General features: G+C 35.7%; 1 protein-coding gene across 4 annotated transcripts in view; it reads left to right on the top strand.

Moving 5' to 3' along the window:
- FOXN2 (forkhead box N2) overlaps positions 1-26,432 on the top strand; it is a 59,467-nt gene that overhangs the window by 27,686 nt on the left and 5,349 nt on the right. For all 4 annotated transcript variants that reach the window (XM_061432301.1, XM_061432298.1, XM_061432300.1 and 1 more), the window contains 4 exons: positions 5,223-5,773; positions 14,868-14,992; positions 17,193-17,257; positions 25,667-25,735. In XM_061432301.1, the coding sequence (XP_061288285.1) occupies positions 5,237-5,773; positions 14,868-14,992; positions 17,193-17,257; positions 25,667-25,735 (796 nt within the window). In that variant the 5' untranslated portion in view covers positions 5,223-5,236. The remainder of the gene's footprint in view (positions 1-5,222; positions 5,774-14,867; positions 14,993-17,192; positions 17,258-25,666; positions 25,736-26,432) is intronic.

Below are 26,432 nucleotides of genomic sequence, written 5' to 3' on the forward strand. Positions count from 1 at the left end.
TGTCCATCGAGTCAGTGATGCCATCCAGCCATCTCATCCTCTGTCATCCCCTTCTCCTCCTGCCCCCAATCCCTCCCAGCATCAGAGTCTTTTCCAATGAGTCAACTCTTCCCATGAGGTGGCCAAAGTACTGGAGTTTCAGCTTTAGCATCATTCCTTCCAAAGAAATCCCAGGGCTGATCTCCTTCAGAATGGACTGGTTGGATCTCCTTGCAGTCCAAGGGACTCTCAAGAGTCTTCTCCAACGCCACAGTTCAAAAGCATTAATTCTTCGGCGCTCAGCCTTCTTCACAGTCCAACTCTCACATCCATACATGACCACAGGAAAAACCACAGCCTTGACTAGACGAACCTTTGTTGGCAAAGTAATGTCTCTGCTTTTGAATATGCTATCTAGGTTGGTCATAACTTTCCTTTCAAGGAGTGCTGCTAAGTCACTTCAGTCGTGTCCGACTCTGTGGGACCCCATAGACGGCAGCCCACCAGGCTCCCCCATCCCTGGGATTCTCCAGGCAAGAACACTGGAGTGGGTTGCCATTTCCTTCTCCAATGCGTGAAAGTGAAGTCGCTCAGTCGTGTCCGACTCTTAGTGACCCCCTGCACTGCAGCCCACCAGGCTCCTCTGTCCATGGGATTTTCCAGGCAAGAGTACTGGAGTGGGGTGCCATTGCCTTCTCCGCTTCCAAGGAGTAAGTGTCTTTTAATTTCATGGTTGCAGTCACCATCTGTAGTGATTTTGGAGCCCAGAAAAATAAAGTCTGACACTGTTTCCACTGTTTCCCCATCTATTTCCAATGAAGTGATGGGACCGGATGCCATGATCTTCGTTTTCTGAATGTTGAGCTTTAAGCCAACTTTTTCACTCTCCACTTTCACTTTCATCAGGAGGCTTTTTAGTTCCTCTTCACTTTCTGCCATGAGGCTGGTGTCATCTGCATATCTGAGGTTATTGATATTTCTCCTGGCTATCTTGATTCCAGCTTGTGTTTCTTCCAGTCCAGCGTTTCTCATGATGTACTCTGCATGTAAGTTAAATAAACAGGGTGACAATATACAGCCTTGACGAACTCCTTTTCCTATTTGGAACCAGTCTGTTGTTCCAGGTCCAGTTCTAACTGTTGCTTCCTGACCTGCATACAAATTTCTCAAGAGGCAGATCAGGTGGTCTGGTATTCCCATCTCTTTCAGAATTTTCCACAGTTTATTGTGATGCACACAGTCAAAGGCTTTGGCATAGTCAAAGCAGAAATAGATGTTTTTCTGGAACTCTCTTGCTTTTTCCATGATCCAGTGGATGTTGGCAATTTGATCTCTGGTTCCTCTGCCTTTTCTAAAACCAGCTTGAACATCAGGAAGTTCACGGTTCACATATTGCTGAAGCCTGGCTTGGAGAATTTTGAGCATTACTTTACTAGTGTGTGAGATGAGTGCAATTGTGCGGTAGTTTGAGCATTCTTTGGCATTGCCTTTCTTTGGGATTGGAATGAAAACTGACCTTTCCAGTCCTGTGGCCACTGCTGAGTTTTCCAAATTTGCTGGCATATTGAGTGCAGCACTTTCACAGCATCATCTTTCAGGATTTGGAATAGCTCAACTGGAATTCCATCACCTCCACTAGCTTTGTTCGTAGTGATGCTTTCTAAGGCCCACTTGACTTCACATTCCAGGATGTCTGGCTCTAGGTGAGTGATCACACCATTGTGATTATCTGGGTCGTGAAGATCTTTTTTGTACAGTTCTTCTGTGTATTCTTGCCATCTCTTCTTAATATCTTCTGCTTCTGTTAGGTCCATACCATTTCTGTCCTTTATCGAGCTCATCTTTGCATGAAATGTTCCTTTGGTATCTCTGATTTTCTTGAAGAGATCCCTAGTCTTTCCCATTCTGTTGTTTTCCTCTATTTCTTTGCATTGATCACTGAAGAAGGCTTTCTTATCGTTTCTTGCTATTCTTTGGAACTCTGCATTCAGATGTTTATGTCTTTCCTTTTCTCCTTTGCTTTTCGCTTCTCTTCTTTTCACAGCTATTTGTAAGGCCTCCCCAGACAGCCATTTTGCTTTTTTGCATTTCTTTTCCATGGGGATGATCTTGATCCCTGTCTCCTGTACAATGTCACAAACCTCATTCCATAGTTGATCAGGTACTCTATCAGATCTAGGCCCTTAAATCTATTTCTCACTTCCACTGTATAAACCACTGTTAGCTTCTTGTATATTTCCTACTTTTTTTTGCCAGTTTTTAGTAAACCTTTTTGTTTACTTCACAATCTTCAATTTTTACTTCATAATTTTCATTTTTAATGACTGCTAAATATTAGATTAAATAGATGCGCTTTCATTTACTTAGCTATTTCTCTGTAATAAAATATATAAACTTTATAGTTTTCCTCTTTTTCATAATTCCTGGATAAACATCTGTGTGCGTGCGTGTGTTTGTGTGTGTGTAAAAGATAAGGAGAGAATATTTTCTCTGATTTAGGATTATTTCACTGGAGTGACTCATAAGTGGAAGCATTGAATCAAAGAATATGACATTTTTAATGATTCTTGGTGCATATTGCCATCTTGTTTTTCAAAATGGCCCCAAGTCCTTGCCCAAAATTGTGTTATTACAAATTTTTTTAATTGGTTGGTGATAGGGCTTCCCAGGTGGCTCAGTAGTAAAGAATCCACTTGCCAATGCAGGAGACGCAAGTTTGATCCCTGGGTCGTGGAAAAATCCTCTGGAGAAGGAAGTGGCAACCTCCTCCAGTATTCTTGCCTGAAAATCCCATGGACAGAGGAGCCTGGTGGACTACAGTCCACGAGTTCACAAAAAGTGAACAACTGAGCATTAGCATGAAACCATTGACATTAGGCAACAAAACTTGTATAATGTTACTAATTATTTGTGTTTATCAGACACTACTCTAAGTATATTATCATACTTAATGTCACATTTTTGTTTTGTATTTTTTAATAATCAGTGAAGTTGAATATTTTCTAATACATATGTTTGTTATTTATATACTTATTTGTAGGGAAAGGTCATTTGCCTATTTATTTTGGTGGACTTGGTGTTCTAAAGTACTCGTCAAGGATAGTTTAAAAACAGCTTTTTTTCTTTCCTTGAAAATACAGTAACAACTGAAACCTAACTAAGAGGATGTCAGTCTTTAAACTTGATTTTTTAACTTTGCTTGGCTATATGTGGTGCTAGTGGTAAAGAACCGACCTGCCAATGCAGGAGACATAAGAAATGCAGGTTCAATCCCTGGGTGGGGAAGATCCCTTGGAGAAGGAAATGGCAACCCACTCCAGTATTCTTACCTGGAGAATCCCATGGACAGAGGAGCTTGGCAGGCTGCAGTCCTGTCTGGCAAAGAGTTGAACACAACTGAGGCAAAGTAACCAAGCAAGCAATGCTTTATGTAATCTTTGGCACGTTTGCTGCCATAGTATTGTCTTGCATCTTAAAGTAATGGGATTTCATTCTAAACTTGTGATTCAGAGGATGACATATTTGCAACCATTTGAATTAGTTTCTGATGAGACTGTCAACAGTATCTGTTTTAAGTAGTGTTGCTAAAAATGAATGTTCCTGAAGAAATTGAGTGTACTCGAATGGACAAAGAAGCTTGAATCTTGAACTCAGCGTAGTTTGTAATTTTGGCTTCACTTTTTATTAGCTTTAGAACATTAGGCAGTTTACTTACTTGGCTTCCATAACAGGGATTTTCAACTTTCTTATTGTAACTAGTGGGGATATTTCCTAGCATTAATGGTTTGTTTCGAAAATAAAGTAACTTTTAAAAGCAGGTAGCACAGCACTTGGTATTTGTTGCTTATAAGTTCATTTCAATTTGAAATTATAATTTGAGTGCCTCCTTATGCCCAATGTTTTGTTACGATGTATTAAAGACTCTTATCATGGGATTCACAGTGGGAGGAAAAGGACCATATGTAGAACTAAGTAATAGTGTAAATAAAATTTATGCATTTTAATTGATAGTCATTTAAGATACAATATGTAGTATTTAGTACAATGGCTTACACCCCAAATATTAGCTGATGGATGTTACTGATAATTGGGTATTCTGAGATTACATCTAATAGCTACAAGAATCCAGATTGTTTTATATCCAACATTGACCAGTTTTCATAATTAGAGAAACCTGCCAGCTATGTTTTAAATAAAATAAAATCCCGGGGTTGCTTCTCTTATTTCACTTACATAAATATAAGAAGTTTGACTAGAATAATAGTATACGTAGAGTTTTTCACAGAATTCGGAAGTGAGTTACCTTGATGAACCATGGAAAATGAACTAAATGGCACTTTAGTTCTGCCACTTTCCCTTTTGGTCAGTTATTCTTCCGTAGTAAGATGTTTGAATTGAAGTATGTTTCAGAAGTAAAAAAAAATCATTGAGAGAATAGAAATAAAAAAGGATAGCTTAGAAACAGCTTTTTTTCCTCCCCTTGAAAATACAGTGACAGTTCAAACTTGACTAAGAATGTCAACCTTTCACCATCAGTACTTGATGAGATAGTATATAGAAGGAAGAGTTAAAATGTTGGAATTTACAATAATAAATACTGGAGTTTCAGCTCTCTGAAATACTGGAATTTACAATAATAAATCTGTAGTAAATATGATTTTGCTAGTAATGAATTTAGTGATTAAGAAATGTTATCTTTTTAGTATGATATACTATAAAAATATTAGAAATTATTTCTTTATAGTATTATAATCATATTTGAGGAAAGTTTATTTGGAATTACTGTTTGAGCTTATTTTAAATTTGATTATTATCTATTTTGAGCCTTATGTATGACTGTTAATTTCACTGTAATTATAGTGAAATTATAGATGAATAGATTATAGAATTTTAGAATTCAAAGATACAATTATTCATTTTTAGTAATAGCACACATTACTTATTAGGCAGTTATTATGGGCTAGGGACTGTAATAAGTATTCAGAATACATTCAACTTTATTAATATCACCTGTACATATTGTGCTATAGTGGGGCATTTTATTTATAGCCATTTCAAATAACATAAAATAAATTCTGTATTATAACCTTTAGCATTTGTTATGCAAATATACTTAAATATTATATGGGATATTGATTATAAAATTTCTCTGATTTGGGGATATTTAAATTTGTGTTTCCTTTTTCCATGTGCTTATGAATCTTAAGTATAACATTGGTTGATAATTGTTTCTTTTGTTACAGAACTGTAAGAGTAAATGGGTCCAGTAATTGGAATGACTCCAGAAAAGAGAGCTGAAACTCCAGGAGCTGAAAAGGTTGCAGGATTGAGCCAGATTTACAAAATGGGAAGCTTGCCTGAAGCTGTTGATGCTGCCAGGCCAAAGGCCACTCTAGTGGACAATGAGTCAGCAGATGATGAACTCACAAACTTGAACTGGCTTCACGAAAGTACTAATCTCCTAACCAACTTCAGCTTTGGAAGCGAAGGTCTTCCAATTGTTAGTCCATTGTATGACATAGAAGGAGATGATGTGCCATCCTTTGGACCGTCGTGCTATCAGAGCCAAGAAAAAAAATCAGCAACTTCAAAGCCCCCATACTCCTTTAGTCTTCTCATTTATATGGCTATTGAACACTCTCCAAATAAGTGTTTGCCAGTCAAAGAAATTTATAGTTGGATTCTGAACCGCTTCCCATATTTTGCAACTGCACCAACTGGCTGGAAGAATTCTGTTCGACATAATCTGTCCCTGAATAAATGTTTTCAGAAAGTGGAAAGAAGCCATGGCAAGGTCAGTGTTTATAAACGTTGCTATATTTAGGGAGGTGGGGGAAAAATAGGACGGAGATCTTAAAATATGAGGAAGTCAAAGGAAGACAAAAAATAGTCAAGTCAGATTACTTCAGTTTGAACTTAATTTTATTCACCATTTACTTTCATCTCAGATGTTTTGAAGTTTCTTCAGTATTGATATAAATCTAGCAGAATTATGTTCAGTCTACTAAAGGTACAAATTAGGTATAAATTAGGAGTTTATTATTTCCTTTTTATTTTCTTTAACTTTTAAAAATTGAAGTATAGTTAATTTACAATGTTGCATTAGTTTCAGGTATACAAAAAAGTGGTTCGATTATAATTAATTAGTTTTTTTAATATCCCAACTTTCTGTTTTTAGTTTCTGTAATGTTCTTGTTGCTGTATTTATAAATTCTTATTTATTCAATATGACAGTGCCTGCCTTAAAATTGGAATGTGGATCTTTTACATTAGTGTAATTGATACAGTTGGATTTAAATCTATTATTGCATTATTTGTTTTCTATTTAAATACTTTTAAGACATTATTCTCTTGTCTTCTGGGTAGCATAGTTTGTGATGAGAAGTCTGTTGGCATTCTTATCTTTGTTCTTTTGTTTGTAGTTTTTTTTCCTTACTGTCCTCAAGATTTTTATCTTTATCACTACTTTTTAGCAATTTGACTATGATGTGCCTAAGTGTGTTTTTCTTTATTTTATCCTGCCTTGGTTATTCTGACATTCTTGGATCTGTGGTTTGTTGTCATTCATTAAACTTAGAAATTTGTTTCCTCATTATCTCTTCAAATATTTCTTGTGATTCACCACCTACAATGAAAATATGTTAGACCATTTGCTGTTGTCTCACCTCTTGATTGCTCTATCCCTCTTCCTACTCTTTTTTCTTTGTTTCAGTTTGGATAATTTCTATTGATCTTTGTACAGTTTTTTTCTTTCTTGTATCCATTCTGCTGATCAGCCTAATAAAATCTTCATTTTTTTTTTAAGTATTTTCATTTTCCTTTAAAAAGTCTCCAACTTTCTGCTAAAAATTTCCCACTAGGTCTGTTAAACAAATTAATCACAGTCACAGTGTCTGTCTGATAATTTCAATATTTGGACCATCTCTGAGTCTGGTTTTGTTAATTGTTTTGTTTCCTGCTTTTGTGTGTCACATAATTTTGCATTAAATATCAGACATTGCTTGTTAAAAAATGGTAGAAACTGGAGTAAAGAATATTTCTATCAAGAAATAGATATGACTCTACTCCTATCAGGTTGTTAGTATGGACAGGTATTGATCAATCTAGTTAATAGTTGAGTTGGGTGGGTTTTGTGGTTGTCATAGTTACCTTTGATATACCATAGTCTTTACATTACTATGGAGAGACTGCTGATACTTTGTATTTAGTGTGAGGCCTGGAATGTCAGGTGATTTTTCTTAGCTTTTCTGCTCCACCTTTATCTGTCAGTTTGTGACACATTTAGCTTAGAAGTGGGAGGGGAGTTAAATATTTCTCTCTGTACGCTTACTCCTCCCTTAGCAGTAGATCGTTCTTCCTTGTTACTTGGTGCAAGGTTCTTGGTGTGAACAGGATAGGTTTCTTGGTTCTTCTCCAGTTTTAGTGTCAGGCAGGCTTATTGTATGCCCGTGCCTCAAGTGTGGGACGCCCTGTCTCTTCCATGAGCAGACTCCCATCCACCCAGTGAAGTCCAGAGCTGCACTTATCAATAGCCAGAGACCTCCATGTGGCTAGTGGTTGGTATACTGGAGAGAACAAATATAGGATACTTTGTCATTGTATAAGTTCCTTTTGAACAGCACTGTTCCAGCATTCAGGCCAGTTTCTTGTCCACTCCCATCATGGTAAGTAAATGTTACCTAATATCAGTGGGAAGTTCTGGGTACAAGTGAGTGACCATTTCCCAGTGGCAGCAGATCTCTGCTTTGTATCTTTGGAGCATTTGAGCATGAGCTAATTTCCTGTCTTTCTCCACATGATGTATACTGCATTGCCTAGTATCAGTAAAGTGTGAGGATAACTGGGTTTTGTACTTTTCTTCCAACAGTAGCTGTCTTTTGCTGGTGACTGGGGTGAGGGAGGGTACTTTTTCTCTCTCTCAGTGGCAGACAGCTTTTGCTTCTTATTTGCTTTGTCCAGGGTTTAGGCAGATTTAGTGCCTCTCCCAGAGGGACACCTGATCTTACCTTATACTCACTCAGGGTCTGGAGCATGAATGAGCTATGCCTGATATCCTTGCTCTAACCACAGACCATAGTCGGCTCAACACATCTATTTCCATCTCCAAGGGTGTCTTCCTTAGGTCTCCTTGAGTATTTTGTTTTCTTACTTTTTATCGTAACTGCCACTTTTTCCATGCTGTACCAAAAGTGAAACAGCTCTTATGTTTCATCCCTCCTCACAGATCCTGTCACACCTCAAAATCAATTCTTCTTGCAGTCTAAATTCTCAGGCTCATAAAAAATTATGGTTTTGTAGATTATTTTGGTTTTTTTCTTGTTAATCTAGGAGTGTTGTTCTTTTGTAGTTTTCTATAACCCAAGTGGCAGCAGAAAGTTCTGATATAAAAATTCTGGAATAAAAGTTTAAAAAGCAAGTAATTAAATCTTTAGATAACTGAAGGATTTCATAGGACAGTGCTGTTCAGACTTGAAAGTATCTACTGATCATCTGGGGATCTTGTTAAAATACACATTCTTCTCCAGCAAATCTAGGATGGAGACTGAGGCTTTCTAATTTCTAACAGGCTCTGAGGTGATCCTGATGCCTCTAATCCATGAGACACCTTGGGTAGCAAGGCATTTGGACACATCATTTTCTTACGATTAAAGGAGATTGTATTAGTTATCTACTGCTATGTAATAAATTGCTATTTAACACATTCTTTACTACACATGGAATATTTATGAAGGCCAGCTATGTGCTCAGCCATTAAAAAGCCTCAGCAATTTTTAAGGATCAGTCTGTTATAGCTAGCCTCCAAGGTAGCCCCCAAATGAGCCCTGCCTTCCAGTATCTGTGCCCTTGTAGAGTCCCCCTTCAGAGAAGGCGATGGCACCCCACTCCAGTACTCTTGCCTGGAAAATCCCACGGATGGAGGAGCCTGGTAGGCTGCAGTCCATCGGGTCGCAAAGAGTCGGACACGACTGAGCGATTTCACTTTCACTTTTTACTTTCATGCATTGGAGAAGGAAATGGCAACCCACTCCAGTGTTCTTGCCTAGAGAATCCCAGGGATAGGGGAGCCTGATGGGCTGCCGTCTATGAGGTCGCACAGAGTTGGACACGACTGAAGCAACTTAGCAGCAGCAGCAGAGTCCCCCTTCACTACGGAATTTGGCTGGTGTGTGTAACCAAGAGGATATTATGGAAATGGAGTGTGCCTTTTGAATCCAGGTCATAAAAGACATGGCTTCCATCTTGGGTTCTTGGCCAGTTAGCTATATGGGAAGTCAGCTGCTGTATCATAAGGACATTTAAATAGCCCTATGGAGAGACCCGTATGGCAAGGAAATCAGACTCAATATACATATGAGTAAGTCATTTTGGAAACGCATTCCCCTATCAGTCAGACTCTCCTTTCAAATGACTGAAAGTGTTGAAAATTTTGTATGTATTCTTTCTACTATGCATCATTAGATTTTATTTTTTGAACTGTATCAGTTAATTCTTTTCTAGTTTTAGACCTATTGTATTTATGCTTATGGCAAGATATAAAAGAAACTAGTCATCAGCATTGGTTTTTAGTAGAAGGGTCTAGGGAAAGTATGGTATAATGGAAGCCAGCGAGGGTAAGTTTAAGTGTGAATGAGCAACAGTGTCAAATATTGCAAAAAAAAAACTTGAAAATGGGGATATCCCTGGCAGTCCAGGGGTTAAAACTCCACACTTCCACTGCAGGGAGTGCAGATCTGATATGGGTCAGGGAACTAAGATCCCACGTGCTGCATCTCACAGCCAAAAGAAAGAAGAAAAAAACTTGATTAGCATCAAGTAGCAGCCAAAAGATTAGAATTAAAAATACATGAACAGTGGTGTATTGCTAAATATTTAACAATTGGGTGAGGGTGAAGGTATCACTTTTGCCAATTTCCATGATATAAATATTTCTATCGTGGCCATTTTCAAGCTGCCAACATTATGTCATTAAGTGCAAAATTTGGACAAAAAGTGATAAATTCAAGTGAGATTGGGAGTGCTTGTGGTTTGTTTTTATTTTATTTTTTTAATAAACTACTGCTTGAATCAGTACCTCAAAATACTGATTTTTTTCCTTTTTCAACGTGCAAAAGACAAGTAAGTTATACTCACTTCCATTAGGTTTGGCAACCTTGAAAAGCACTTTTTCTGATGAATAATTGTCTGGAGATGATAATCTCAAAAAAGAAAGCAAGATTACAAAGGTCCAGGTCAAACCACAGGTTGATATAGATACTTAGTCACCTGCTATGGCTGCTGCTTAGCTCCCTGCCCTCATCCATACCGTAGTTACCACTCTCAAAAGATAGGCCTAAGAATCTTGGCTTGTTATTTATGAATTTTAAAATCAGAAAAGCTAGACAAGGTGTTTTTGTTTTGTTTTTATGTTTTGAACATTAACATTGAAGTCTTAAAATCTGCTTTTCGAACTTTGTTATAAAACCCAGACTAAAATATTTAATGTGAGAATTTAGCTGGGGAACGTGAAATCCTAAGTTTTGCCTGTACAATTTCAGGCTGTACATTTTCGTGGTGTGATTTGCTTCAATAGCTGAATCCCAAGAAATGAAGTCATGCAAGCCACCATTGAAAATTCACACTATGAGCAAGAATTATGAATGCCCTTTTAAATTCAGTGGTTCTAAAAACCACTGAAAAAGGTAGTCAGGGGGGGAAATATTAAAATGTACAGTGCAGGTACATGAAAACATTCCAGGAATAGTGAACTTTGTTTCTTCCAATGTTCTTTACAACTTCCATTAAGATAAATCTTAAAAGTTCAAGTCTCAGTATATTCCTTATTTCTTCAGAACCTTCAGTGGTTCTTTACCAAATATGTCCAAAAGCCTTAGAGTTTCAAAATGCAAAATAGTACATGAGAGAATGCACATTTCCTGTTTCCACTGCACAAAAAAGCATTTCTTGTAATAGTCATATTCACTTTAAAATAATACTTCTTAAACTCTTTAGTATTTGTGTTCTATCATCTAAGCACAACAATAAAGAGACATAGTTTTTAACTGAGACTTAGATTTAAAAATAAGTTTTTTGCTTTAGACTCTAAAACATAGATTAGCAAATACATAATTCTATCTTGTTACTGATAGTTTGTGAACAGGCTCAGTGAACGGAAGTGCTGCCATGGTAACACAAAACAGACGGTTATTTGGAGACCTTACTCAAGATACTTAAATGCCCTGAACTGCAAGTTTTCAGTACTAGTGCTTCCAATTTGCTGTTTCAAGGAAATACCAATTCTTCTGTGATCAAAACAATTTGCAGTTCTCTCACAATAGAATTTTAAAAGTAGATTTATGAACCAAACAGTTTCTGGGAGTATAATCTCAGGAATACCAAGATAGAACATGGTTAGAATCATTAAAATAATTGTCTTAGTCTATATATGAAAAATAATTTATGTATTTCTTTTCTATATGAAACTGAAGTGGTTTGGGGACAAAGGATGTTGTGGGTGCTATCACTTTTAAAGTTTTATTTCTCTATCTTCAGAATACACTTACCACTTAGGCCAAGTGATTGGAATTACATCTAATTTAAGATGGGATGGTCCATCACTTAATTCTAAAATACATGGGTAGAAATTTGACTTCCTTTGGAAAAAACTTAAAATTTCAATGTAGTTCATGTGATATCTTGCTGCCACAGGCCAGAAAAAGTTTCATCTGATAGTATGGTACGTTACTTTCTGTATTACAGTATGATATGACACCATGGTTTTTCTTGTCCAATATATTTAAGTTGCTGGGATGTTAAAAACTGCCTTACACTCAATTACCATACTTTTCCTCACACGAAAGTGTTTTTCCCTTATCAGTTTAATTCTTGTTTATTTCTAACTTTTGTCTCATTTCAAAATTAATTCATTTTTGTTCTTATTGTTTATGTTTTTAAAAGTCCTTCATCTCTTAGAAGAAAAGAATAGGAACATAAACTGACTTTCTGCCATTTTCAGTATAACCTCTTGTATTCATTTACTTTGCAGCTCTGTCACTTACATAAAAATTTTCTTATTTGAATCTCATCACAACTCAGTGAAGTGGTCTGTTTTTTTACAGATAAAATATGAATTAGAGGACAGATAGAGATTAAATTATTAGTCCAATGTCAGTAGCCAGTCAGTAAGCAGTGTTTTAATATTTCACTTTTAAAACCTGTGAAACCATTCTTTCATTATACTGTTCTGCTATAGTAGGTATGACATGATATTCAGAGATTAAAAAAAAACCTCAGTAATAGACTAATGTTACTTTGAAAACAGTTCAGGAAATGGAAGCACCCTGGAATTCATCATATTAAATCTTCAGCAATCATAATAGCTTACATCATATGGGATTTTATACAAGCAGAAAGGAGCAGGGGTCAGTTTTACTGTTGTCTAGATAATTGTTAATGTTGTGAGGTATAATTCAAATTTTCAGAAGGGGTTTTTGAAATAGAAAAGATGTAAAAACAAAAATTAGTAGCAGTTTGAATCTCACTAATCTTGTGAGGAAATTTTGTACACCATGGTGAGAAGGGTTCAGGTTATACCTTATATTTAACTTTTGATATTTATATCTTCAAAAGATTAAATATCTTCAAAAATATTTATTAAAATTTAATGTCAGTATCTAGTGGAATAGAAGCAGAAAAACAAATTATTGGAGAATAAAAACAATGATATTAGACTGGAAGAAAGAGGAACAGTTTTTAAAACTGCAAAGAAAATGAACATAAAACATAACAATAGTAGTATTTGGTATTAAGGGCTTATGTCCAGAAGGTACTGTTTTATATGTATTTTGAGCATACTAATACACAGAGAACCATAGATATTTTTCTAAAGGTTACACAGCTGTTAAGTGACAGAGCCAGGTTTCCAAAGGTAGGTATTGTACTCTTCTTCAAGGCTTGTACTCTTAATTTCTGTGCAAGTGGTGTTTAGCTCTGGGGAAGTGGGATGAGTTTGCAGTTGAACCTCCTCCTTGCATGACTGTGGGCTTCTATATGTAAGCTGTGGGTCCATGTGGTACATTTGTAGGGATGTTCTTCTAGTCAAACTGTTCAGGTTGGTAGATAGGGATGGATGTTCAGCTAAAGAAACAGGATAGATGTATCCTTAAGGAAGAGTTAGCAGGTGATGTTACAGCTCCTGAAATCCTTCAGTTATTTCATTTAACTAGCTCAACTAATGTCTGTGCATTTGACCACATCCACTTAGTTTTTATGTTTTTCTTATGCCCTTTACAATCTGTAATTATAGTTTGGATATCTTTTTAAATTCAAGAGCATTTGTAAATTTCCAGGTGGTCAGAGAATTTTGCAGTTGGGTTTTTTTTTTTTTTTTTTTTTTCCTTTTTGCACTAGAGTGACCTTTAAATAAGATTTATTTTTCTTCATGGTCTAATCAATGTTTGTAGTTTTTTCTACCAAAAAAAAAAAAAAACATTTCTCAGTGTTAACATTAGGAAAGTATATTCTGTAAGAATTCATCAGTTACATCAGTGTTTTTAATACAAAACAGGTTTAAATAAAGCAAGACTATTTAGAACCCCCTCATAGCTCAATCAGTAAAGAATCTGCCTGCAATACAGAAGACCCAGGTTCGATTCCTGGGTTGGGAAGATCCCCTGGAGAAGGAAATGGCAACCCACTCCAGTGTTCTGGCCTGAAGAATCCCCATGGACAGAGGACCCTGTCAGGCTACAGTCCATGGGGTCGCAAGAGTCGGACATGACTTAGCGACTAAACCACCATCGATCTGCTAATATGTAGTGTGACCTTCTAAGAAGAAAGGAGGTAAAACATGCAGCATTTTTCAAACCTCTTTGAAGGAATTATCTCCTGGTCTGGCCTTTCCCCTGCACATTAGATCATATTAGTGATATTCTTCAGGTATATTGTCTGCTTACCTTCCTGGTGAGCTGTTCCTTCATATTAGAGGAACTGTGGAGCAGGCAAGCCATTCTTTGAGTCATCTCTCATTTGCCATTTAGTGGGCACTTCTCTTTATATTTTCTCTAGTTTCCAATAAGCATACATTTCTATTATTTTTAGATTCTTTTGACTATTTCCATGAAATCTGGGCTTGTGTACCCTTTACCTTATTATCCAAAAGGCCCTCAAATGTTGTAACTTAACCATATTGAGGATAGGGATGGTACTTATTCCTCTTTTTTACCTTTTACAAGAGTCTTTTCCATCCCTCAGTTTTTTATTTTACTCTTTGAGACTTTTGCCATCTCTTCATTAAATTGTTTGCTTTGAATTTAAGCAGTTTAAATGGGAAAATAAATACTAGTGTTAATGCCATAAAAATAATTATTTTTGGATGCATCACCCAGTATCATATTGTTTAGCACTTTGGGGGGAATGACACCACCTAATTGAAGGGCCATCACGCATAGCCCTTCATGCTGTTCTCTGCATAGCTTGGTGTTGTATCATTCTCACAAACTGTGATGCAAATGTGAATGGTGTGTCCTAGAGTGCTGTGGTCTTGTGGCCCTATGCACCATGCACTGTGCAGAGTACTCTACGTGTAATTAAATCTATGGAACAACCCTGTGAGGTAGCTACTATTATTATCTGTACCTTCCAAATACGGGAATAATGACCCAGAGAAATAGAAGTTAGTTAACCTTCCTAAAGTTACGCAGCGGGTAAATGGCAGAGCTGGAGATAGGAACCCAGGCTGTCTGCCTCCAGGGCTTTTAATCACACAGTTCATTGCTGGCAAGTTTACTTCAGTGTTTGCATTGTATTCAAAAGGTGCTATTGGGTTTTGTGTCCCCACACATTTATGAAAGACATTCAGACACTTTTTGTGTCTGATTCCAGATTACTAATTCTTATGTAATTTATTTTAGGTTAATGGAAAAGGTTCCTTATGGTGTGTTGATCCAGAATATAAACCCAACCTTATGCAGGCACTGAAGAAGCAACCTTTCTCCTCAAAATCCACATTTTACAGCCCTCCTGCGTCACCACAAAGGTACAAGATCTAAGATTTAAATGTCAGTGGCAATATGTAAGATTTCATTATATGAGATGGAATAACTTAAAGTTGTGGGGTTTTTTTCATCTTTTTTTTTTTTTCAAATTACATAGAGAATTATTTACTGATAAGACATTAGACTAAGGCATTTTCACTTATTAGGAACCAAGATGTTGGGTAATTGAGAGCATAAATTCTGCAAAATGTATTAATAATTAATAATGTATTCTAACTAAACTCTGAAGATAGTGATAATATGAATTCAGGTATAACCTGAAACCTTTTTGTAAAGATCAGATCATTTACATTGTCTGCAGTACTAATACTGACCTAAAGACACAAGAAAATAGAAGTATATTTAAAATTTTTAAAATAAGGTAGTTTGTTTGCAGCATTTATATATACACTTATATTCATTTTTCTATTTTAAGATTTTTTCCCTTCATAGCATGTTTAATATTTGAAAATTATGTTCAAGTCTCAAATTTTTAAATGTCAAGTAAAATAATGCTTTGGATTTTTGTTTCTGTTGGCAATTATACTTTTCCTTGGCCTTTTGTTTTCTCAGTCATCATTAAATTGATCTTATAGCTTTCCCATTTTAAGTCAAATCTGAAAATGATGACTTTAAATCTGACTATTGCCTTTGAAAGAAGCCTTTAGAATCTTTATTTTTAAATTCTATTATATGTATTCATTTGAGTTGAAAATGACAGTTTTGTCAAAATACTTTTAAGGGTAGTCTATAAAAAGTTTTTTAAAGCTTTTTAGTAAAATAATTGAAAAATTTGAAACATTCACAAAAGTAGAAGAGTGAACTCCCATTTGCAGCAGTTACTAACATTTCATGTAGTGTTTAAGGAATTAAATTATATAACTTTTAGAGGAGTGTTTGTAGCTGATAAGTTTTAAAAATTAGCCTAAAGTTGAAATTTCAGCAATATATATACATACATACTTATTGAGATTTAAGCTTATTTACCATATTAGTAGATTAGAAGGATCATTGTGACAAGAACTAGTTTATCCTTATGAAATGAAACTCTGAAAAGATGTTATCAGAGTTTATATTCTCATTGTTTGGGAGTTGATACTTTCTTTAGTATTGGTGCTTATGAGATGTCTTAGTTTAAAAGAACAGTAGTTGGGAAATTAATGGTAAGTTCTGTTGATACTGCTTTTATGTTTTATTTAGCAATGCTATTTTTTATTAAAAATTAAATGGGAGAATTGGCACACTTTTTTTGTATACCATCAAAAATACACTTTTCTGTGCCTTTCATATGATATATTTTCATGTTTTCATTTTTTATATGTTTAAATGTTAAAGATGATTTTGTGGTTTAAAAACAGGTAAACAGCAGCATAGAGGTTGTAATCTTTGACTTTAAAATATTTTTAGAAATATTTTCTCTTTATTATTGTTGGACAGAATGACAGTTCCATCTGACATGCCTTTGTGTAGCCCTTTCATGCCATAATTGGTTAAGTCTGAGGAAGAGAATGAACTATATAGTGTATATGAAACTGTGACTAAGAAATAGACTAATTTAGTTAGCCAAACAGATTTTTTTTTTAAATACTATCACAAATTCCAAAGAAGAGGAAAGTTTGTTCCAAAAATATTTAAAAATTTTTGAAATTAAAAAAAAGAAACTGCTGGTCTCTTTTTCATAAATATAGAAATTTTGATTTGTAATTGATATTTTTAATTAAATCAGGAACTTTTTTTTGTGTGTGTCATTACCATACAGTCTTCTTTAAACATTGTTTTGATAAACACTTTCATTTCTGTAGTAACACCTATATTAATATCTTATCAAACTTAGGCATCCAGTGTAGAATCAAACAGTAACTATTATGTATTGTCTGTTGTTCTGGGCATTTTAAGTTTAATGTTCTTATTTAATTATCACAACAACCCTATGTGGGAGTTTTAATTATTCCTGTTTTACAGATGAAGAAACTAAAGGGTTAATTATTTTGCCTAAGAACGCCCAAATAGTTGTGATTTAAACTTGGATCTTATACTGTTTCTGCTTTGGCAGACTCTTGCTAAACTGAATAGTATTAGCAAAGAAAACAAGGTAAAAACTGTTTTTTATTGTACAAACTAGTTGTATTTGTAACTAAGTTTTATAAAATGTGAAATAAAGTTTTTTTTTAATAAGTATGCTTGTCTTATCTCTTTTTTCAGTGGTTCTTTATCACCTCATTACTTAAGCTCTGTACTCAAGCAGAACCAGGTGCGAACTCTCAAAGGTATGTGAAAGATCAGTATTTTAAATCATAAGAACTCAGGTTAAAATCAGAATTTTTATTTAATTATTTTTTAATTATAAAAATATTGCCTGTTTATTATAGAAGGTTTAGAAAATAAAAAACATTTATAAAAAAGAAACTAAAACTTACCCTTTATTCTGCTGTTAACTTTTTAATTGGGCTATACTGGATGTACAATATTGTATGTTTCAGGTGTACAACATAGTTATTCACAGTTTTTCAGGTTATACCCCATTTATAATTATAAAATATCGACTGTATTCCGTGTGTTGTACAGTATGTTCTTGAAGCTTAGTTATTTTTTACATAGTAGTTTATACCTCTTAATCTCTTACCCTATCTATCTTGCCCCTCTGCTGTTAACATTTTTAATATGATTGCTTTGGTCCTTTTTATGCCTTACACGAGAGTAGATATGTTTGTATGCATGCCCATACATGCACATACCACCCACCACCTCCCAAACACACTCTTTCTCCAGGTACTTGGATTATACTGTGTATACTATTTCATATCCCTGTTTTCATTTCCTTTTATTGTATACTTTTCCTTGAAAATAGGGAAATATTTCTTAGTAATGCAATAAGTACCAAATCATCTTTTCAAGTCTGTCGGACTAGAATAGTTGACAGACTATGGCCTGTGGCCAAGTCTGGCTGCCACTCTTTCTGTTATGGCCTTGGAGTTAGGGATGGCTTTACATAATTATTTTATAGATTAGGTGTACTGCTGCTGCTACTGCTAAGTTTCGTCAGTCGTGTCCAACTCTGTGCTACCCCAGAGACAGCAGCCCACCAGGCTTCCCGGTCCCTGGGATTCTCCAGGCAAGAACACTGGAGTGGGTTGCCATTTCCTCCTCCAATGCATGAAAGTGAAAAGTGAAAGTGAAGTCGCTCAGTCGTGTCCGACTCTTAGTGACCCCATGGACTTCAGCCCACCAGGCTCCTCCATCCATGGGATTTTTCCAGGCAAGAGTGCTGGAGTGAGGTGCCATTGCCTTCTCCAAGATTAGGTGTAAAGAACTATAATTTAGGAAGAAAGCAGTAAGCTTTCAAAACTAACTTTTGAACTTGGCTGACATTTAAAAAGTAGATAAAATTTTTGAATTAGTTGTTTTTTCCTCTACTCAAAGTTAATATTATAGGTTAGTGATATATACTAACAAAAGTTTTCCTCACATTGCTGCTTTGGAGCTTGCAGATGTTACTCTGACCTATAAAAATAAAAATTATCAGATGAAAGCCTCTCTGTGTATCAGAGACATTTGGCTCTTTAAAACTACACTAAGCCAAGCCTAGGAAACATATGATGATGGTCTGTAAAAATAAGGGAGGGAAAGAATGTGAAAAGCTTAAGAGAACTCTGCAGAGAAGTTAATGGAATTAGTCTGCTTCAGATAATATTGTGACTGAACATAAGGCAAGTACCCATTTTCCTGTTACCTACATGAGTAAATGTGCTCTCTTTATGTTTTGGTATTGCTGATACTTCCTTTTTCTTTTTATTACTTCAGTAAATTCTGACCCTTAGTCTTTTAAGCTTTAGCTCATATGCACATTTTGAGAACATTTTCTGTCTTGAATTCTGGGGTTTATTTAGAATTTCTTCTGGTTCTTGTTCTATTCCATCCGAATTCTGCTTCTTCCTTTGGGGATCAGCTTCCACAAGGAGAGCATAGGTATTTTTTCATCTAATGAGTTGTATGTATTATCCATCATCTCTCATACAAATGTTTTAGGAGAAAAATGAAATACTGTACCACACAAAAACTTTAAGAAATTTTATATTTAAATCAGGTTGATTTAGCACATATACATAGACTCTGAGGAAATTTGCTTTTTCTTAACTCTTGATATCTTTTTTCTAGGGAAAAAGTTTGAAAAAATATAGCAATAAACTGATTAAACTTTCAAGTACTTGTTGAATTCATCCATTTTGCTAATCACTGAATTCTGGGTGCCTTGGGATATGCAGAAAGAGACCCAGGCCCTAGTCTCAGAAAATATACTGTCTAATTGAAGAATTAATTCATGTTTAATTGATTAGAATTGTACAGAATACACTGGGAGAAAAGGAAGTGGGTGGCAAATTAAGCTTAGAGGTAGGACGGAAAAGGCCTCTTTGAGAAGAAAGTGTGATGCCTGAGCTCTGGGCCTCAAAAGTTGGACAGATACTTAACCTTGGTTAGAGGTTTGGTCTGGGACAGTTGCTAGGAACTGCAGGTTGGTAAGCATGGCTGAAACCTAAGAGCACAGAAGATTAAGTAGCCTTGGTCCTGTAGCTATAGATGTGATCGTTTAGCATGGGCAAGGCAAATGAAAAAGTTTAAGCAGGCATTAGCCAAATCAATGGAGAAGGAAATGGCAACCCACTCCACTGTTCTTGCCTGGAGAATCCCAAGGACGACGGAGCCTGGTGGGCTGCCATCTTTGGGGTTGCACAGAGTCGGACACGACTGAAGTGACTTAGCAGCAACAGCAGCCAAGTCAAGCAGAGCTTCTTTAGTATAATGAGTTGGAACTTCTTCCTGTAACTGTAACATTAGTTTACATTGAGTTCCTGACTATGGTGTTTTGCTTGCATTATTTCATTTAATTCTTACAACAACTCTTTGAGGTTTTGTTACCCTCTTTTACAAATAAAGAAATTGAACTTTGGAGAGATTAAGTAACTTTCTTAAGGTTACACAACTAGTAAATGGTATAGAAGGAACTCTGATTTCAGAGCCTGCACTCCTACCAGATATGAGGAGTTAGGGGAACTACTGAAGGTCTTTAAAGAATAAGGTGACATTGTCAGTTTTGTGTTTTATAAATATCACTGAAATTTCACTGTTGGCTCTAACTTTGTTGTTGTTGTTCAGTTGCTCAGCCATATCCAACTCTGCGACCCCCTGGACTGCTGCATGCTAGGCTTCCCTGTCCTTCTCCATTTCTCAGAGTTTGCCCAAATCATGTTCATTGAGTCAGTGATGCCATCCAACCATCTCATCCTCTGTCATCCTCTTCTCCTCCTGCCTTCAGTATTTCCCAGCATCAGAGTCTTTTCAAATGAGTCAGTTCTTCACATCAGGTGGCCAAAGTATTGGAGCTTCAGCTTCAGCGTCAGTCCTTCCAATGAAAATTCAGGACTGATTTCCTTTAGGATTGACTGGTTGGATCTCCTTGCAGTCCAAGGGATTCTCAAGAGTCTTCTCCAACACCACAGTTTGAAAGCATCAGTTCTTCAGCACTCAGCCTTCTTTATGGTCCAACTCTCACATTGGTACATGACTACTGGAAAAACCATAGCTTTGACTATATGGACCTTTGTCGACAAAGTAATATCTCTGCTTTTTAATATGCTGTCTAGGTTGGTCATAGCTTTTCTTCCAAGGAGCAAGCGTCCTTTAATTTCTTGGCTGCAGTCACTGTCCACAGTGACTTTGGAGCCCAAGAGTCGATATAAAATTCATCTGTCACTTCATAGAATTATCCTTTTTAAAGTCTCCTCTGTTTTGCTCATCTGGCCAATAGCAATGTTACAGTATTGTATAACAGGCAGCAGGAGGCAGAGAAATCCCATACTGAGATAGCAGAACAAAACTTTTTTTGGTCAATATTTTGATTTGGTGTGGGTTTGTAGTAAATTCATGTGTTGAAAAATATTTATTGAGTGCACTTGTGTGCTAGTCACTGCTCTAGGCACCAAGGATGCATCAGTGAACAAAGAAGACAAAAATGGAACCATATTCTAATTAGTAAATTTTAGTATTTATACTTAAGCACTAAAGTATATGTAGCGTATTACAAGCAAGTATAAAATTCAAATAGTTAATGATGAAGGTAGGAACTAAATGCAAATCTAAGTTCAAATTTAAGTTTACAAATTTGCACAATTTGTATCTTAATTAAAGTGAAAGTAAACTGGTACTTCAGACAGCTTCAGGTACTAGTAATTTATTGAAATCACTCTCCTACTTTTAAGAATCATGAGAAACAGCTTCCTTGTTTGGATGCTCTGTAATTGTGTATACTGGTTTTGATAAAGGCAGTAAATCCTGCTGTAGTTGATACTTGGCTTATAATCATTTAAATTCTGCCACTGTGGTTCTTATATCATTCCTTAAGCAAATGGACTGAGAATCAGGTAATAGAAACTTGTCTTATTATAACTCTTACTTTCACATAGTTAAAACTGATGTCTTTTTAATTTTCTCTCAATTATTGTTAATAATTTCTTAGCATCAAGGCTAAGAAAATATAAACTAGGAAGAACAAGTTAACAGTTTTGACAGAGATTTATTTGAACCAGTTATTAAATCAGTAGCATATTTTGAACTCTAGTCAGAACTATTGGAGAAGGCAATGGCACCCCACTCCAGTACTCTTGCCTGGAAAATCCCATGGATGGAGGAGGGTGGTGGGCTACAGTCCATGGGGTCGCTGAGAGTCAGACATGACTGAGCAACTTCACTTTCACTTTTCACTTTCATGCATTGGAGAAGGAAATGGCATCCCACTCCAGTATTCTTGCCTGGAGAATCCCAGGGATGGGGGAGCCTGGTGGGTTGCCGCCTCTGGGGTTGCACAGAATCGGACATGACTGAAGTGACTTAGCAGCAGCAGCAGCAGCAGCAGTCAGAACTATGAAGGATAAAAAGGGAACTATTTAATGCTGTTTAATATGACTTATAACAGGTTATTTTTGTTATTATTTAACTCACTGTTTGGATGGCTCTCATGGCTCTAATGACAAATGACTTTAAGCTGGAAGTGAATTATTGGATTAAATAGTGTCAGAGAAAATATATACAAAAGACTTTATAAAAAAATGAAATTTTCATTCTGAATATGTTAGATAATACAGCTAATAATATGTTTATTGAGAACACAGAGCCATCTTTAAAATCGCAAAAGGTATTGAGTTGACCAAAAAGTTTTTTTGGATTTTTCAGTAAGATGTTATGGAAAAACCTGAACAAACCAACCCTATACTTATTAATGAAAAAAAATTATAAACATAAACATTATAAACAATATAAGAAAAACATTATAAAGTGTTTTCAGCTGTGACAATAAGTAAGTCTTAAGTTTAATTTTAATACCAAAACTGATTTGGTACTATAAATAAGAATTGTAAGATCTACACAGTTTTGTTGCTTTTGTTCCAGGAAGTTCAAGAATGTACTTTGGACAAATCATTGATAATTAGGTGGTAGTGGTGTTTATTGAAGTATAGTTGATTTACAGTGTTGGATAGGAGACTTCCCTGGTGGTTCATGGTATTGGAAGTGGTTCACACTTCCAATACCATGTTGGATAATCAGGTGTTTTTGATTACCAGATGGAATCATTTCTCTAGTGCTTATTTTAACATTGAAGTTAAACTTTTTTTGAGGTAATTGAGAAGATGTTGTGGGAAGCATATTTAGCGAATGTTCTAAATCAAACAAAGTCAGATGTAGATAAAATCCTTTCGCAAAGAAGTAATTTCATGTTGGACTATTCAAACTAATTTAGCTTAACAAATTCCTATAAGAATTTGTATTCAAAGAACAATTTTCCTGTCATTTCTACTGTTACAGAAAGTGAAAGTATTAGTTGCTCAATTGTATCTGACTCTTTGAGACCCCATGGACTATCGCCCTCCAGGCTCCTCTGTCCATGGAATTCTCCAGGCAAGAATATGGAGTGGGTTACCTTTCCCTTCTCCAAGGGATCTTTCCAACCCAGGGATCGAAACCCAATCTCCTGCATTGTGGGCAAGATTCTTAACCTTCTGAGCCACCAGAGAAGCCCCTATACACACTATAAAGATATACTAATTTTTAAAGTTAAAAATCTTTTATAGGTGCTTCATTTACAAGATTAATAAATTTCCTGAAATTGTTTACTTGTTATAATGCATTTCAGTATTAGATTCTTTCCCTCACCACCATTCCCCCTTTTAAAAAAAAAAAAAAAGGTTTTTTGTTTTTTATTGAAAGAAAACAAAATCATTCCATGGAGCAGAAGTCTCTCTGTTAGTATCATGCCAGGCAGGTTGCGCCCTGCACACAGGACACCCGGCTGAGACAGTGATGGGCTGATTTTGGAAGGACTGGACCACACCCAGTCCTCAAGCTGTGTGCCCTGGTTTACGAAGCATTCACCTGCAGGCCAGTTGCTTTTTTTCCCAGTTCACACAGAGATACAATATGGGCTAGAGCTCTACTAGCTTTTTTTCTTTAAAGACATGTTAGAATACTGAACTCTATCATAATCAAGTCTCATTCTAAAAGATGGGAATTGGAGAGGTCTTTGTTTTATTAGCGTCTATGGCTGTGGCATGTGGGAATCATTGATTCAAGTTCTTCTTAACTTGATTTCTTTTTTTTTTCTGCCTGAAATGCTTTATCTTTGAATATCTTCATGGTTTCCTTTCTTTCACCTTCCTGAGGTTTTTGCTCAACTATTACCTTTCCTTGAGGCCTTCCCTAACCTCTGTATTTAAAGTTGCAACTACCTTTCCCCACATTCTCTGTCTTCCTTCCCTCCAATTTTCTTCTCCCTAGTGTTTATCTCTCAGAAGTTGTATTTCTTTGTGTTCTGAGAGTCAGGGATTTTCCTGTTTTGTTTTCAGCCTGGAGTGTGAGATAGGACACTCAATTTATTGAATGAGTAACAAAATAGAGAATTTCCGTTATACTCAATAATTTCCTGCAAAATTTCCTACTCTAATTATAGATACTTGGTAAATTTTGAGGGATGATGAGATTACAAATCGAAGGCCTAGATTCTGGAGGTAGACTGCACAGGTTTAAATCCCATCTCTATCATTCCTAGAGATCCCTCTTTGTCCATTTTCTCATCTTTAAGATGGAAATACTAATAGTACCACATCATAAACTTATGAGAGTGAGATGAGTTAATAATACTTAGAACATGTCAAGGGTTTAGTAATTTGGTGATAATCAGCTTAATCTAAAGAAAGGAGATTTGGCAGAGATACAATATATTCTTCACTCATTTATCAGGGAACTACTGTTTGTTCCAGGTATTATGGAATATAGAGAATAAGACATGATTCTTACCTTAAGGGAGCTGACAGTCTAATTGGAAATAATTCATATAGAAACTCTGATTAATGAGATTGCACTTTATTCAAGGGAGAAGAATATGTGCTTTCTCATAGCAACAATCTTCTGATTTACTTAAACCTATTTTTTAAGGTCATAACATTTCCTGCCTTTACAGAGTTTGTGGTCAAGATGAGGAGGAAACAAGTCACTATCCATATGGCTTTATTATCTAAGACAATTTTATAATTAGATATTAAATAAAATAAGATTTGGGGATAATAAAAATTTTCCAACTTTGAGGCAGAAATGGAATGTTTTTGAGTCTTGTTTTAAACCTATCCTTTATAATTAAAGGATATATAAATTATATAAATTATCCTTTATAACCTATCTTTTAAAATTTGTAAACATTTTCTAACTTTTCCTTCACATTTTAGATTGTACCATTTTACTTTTATTCGATTACGGTTATAAAGGCTAACAGATTGCCAGGATGTAGAGGAACTGCTAGTGCAAAAGTAGATATGAGAGCGTAATGACCTCTGGAATAGAACCTGCTGGTTTTACCAGCCTATTAAAATCCATTTTTCTAATGGAATATCCATAATTGTAGTACTTATAGGCTTGCATGTGATTATGACTAAAGACAGTGCTAATATTTATGTGTGTTCTTAGCTAATTTAATCTGTTTAAGGGCAGTCCTTATTGAAATGCAGGTCGGGTTCTTATTTTCATTGTGAATAATTAAAGAGGAAAACTTTCATTATCTCTGCTGCTGCTGCTGCTGCTGCTAAGTCGCTTCAGTCGTGTCTGACTCTGTGCGACCCCAGAGATGGCAGCCTACCAGGCTCCTCTGTCCCTGGGATTCTCCAGGCAAGAACACTGGAGTGGGTTGCCATTTCCTTCTCCAATACAGGAAAGTGAAAAGTGAAAGTGAAGTCGCTCAGTCGTGTCCAACTCTTAGTGACCCCATGGACTGCAGCCTACCAGGCTCCTCCGTCCATGGGGTTTTCCAGGAAAGAGTACTGGAGTGGGGTGCCATCGCCTTCTCATTATCTCTAGTGCCTCTCAATTCTCCTTTATAAAATATTGTTCATAATTTTAAATGAACAAAAGTAGATAACAAAATAATAAGTCTTGTTTTGTACATTTATTTGTATGTGTTTGTGTCTTTGTATATATATGATATCTATATATATGTGTGTGTATAATTTACATTATGCATTTTTTTGTAAGTAGAAAATACACCAAAACCTTAATGTTGGTTACCTTTGGGTACATGCATATACTATAATAGCCTCTTTTTTATAAAGAACATTAATATTATCACTCTTTTCCTTTTTTAGAATCTGATATTGATGCTGCCACTGCAATGATGCTTTTAAATACTTCTATAGAACAAGGAATTTTGGAATGTAAGAAATCATGCTTTTCTTTTTTGTGAGCACCTTTCACATGTCATTTAGGACAGGCAAAATTACTTCTTTCTAACTAGGTCGTATTTTCATCTGAATAACTTAGTTTCTGTTTTATTTTCTTTTAATTTATGTGAGCAGTTGTGAAATTGAGGTTAATGCTATGATACTTCTTGTTACATTGACCAAGAAATGAAGAAATAAATATCATGTTTAGAAATTAAGCTTAAAGATTTAAAAGTGAAGATGGTGATGTCCCTGGTGGTCCGGTGGACAAGACTCTGCTCCCAATGCAGGGGACCCAGGTTCAATCCCTGGTTAGGGAACTAGATCCCATATGCTGCAACAAAAGATCTCACATGCCGCAACGAAAGGCTGAAGATCCCACATTCTGCAGCTAAGACCTGGTGCAGCCAAATAAATACATAAAAATAAATATTTTTAAGAAATGAATAAAAGTAAAAATGAAAGCTATGAATAAGAAAACATAGTATGCTTATAACCTTGTAATGAGAAAAGCTATCTTTGACATACAAAGTGCAAAATCCATAAAAGCTTGTGTAAATTTAATTAGACATCAAACTCTTATTTAGAGTTCTGACGACAGCAGATACCTGTAAGAAAAGTAACACAAGCATAGTACTGGGATGACATATTTCTTCACTGTATATAGCAGACAAAGGAATAATGTTGAGTA

The sequence above is a fragment of the Bos javanicus genome, chromosome 11 (assembly GCF_032452875.1).
Source record: "Bos javanicus breed banteng chromosome 11, ARS-OSU_banteng_1.0, whole genome shotgun sequence".
Lineage (NCBI taxonomy): Eukaryota > Metazoa > Chordata > Mammalia > Artiodactyla > Bovidae > Bos > Bos javanicus.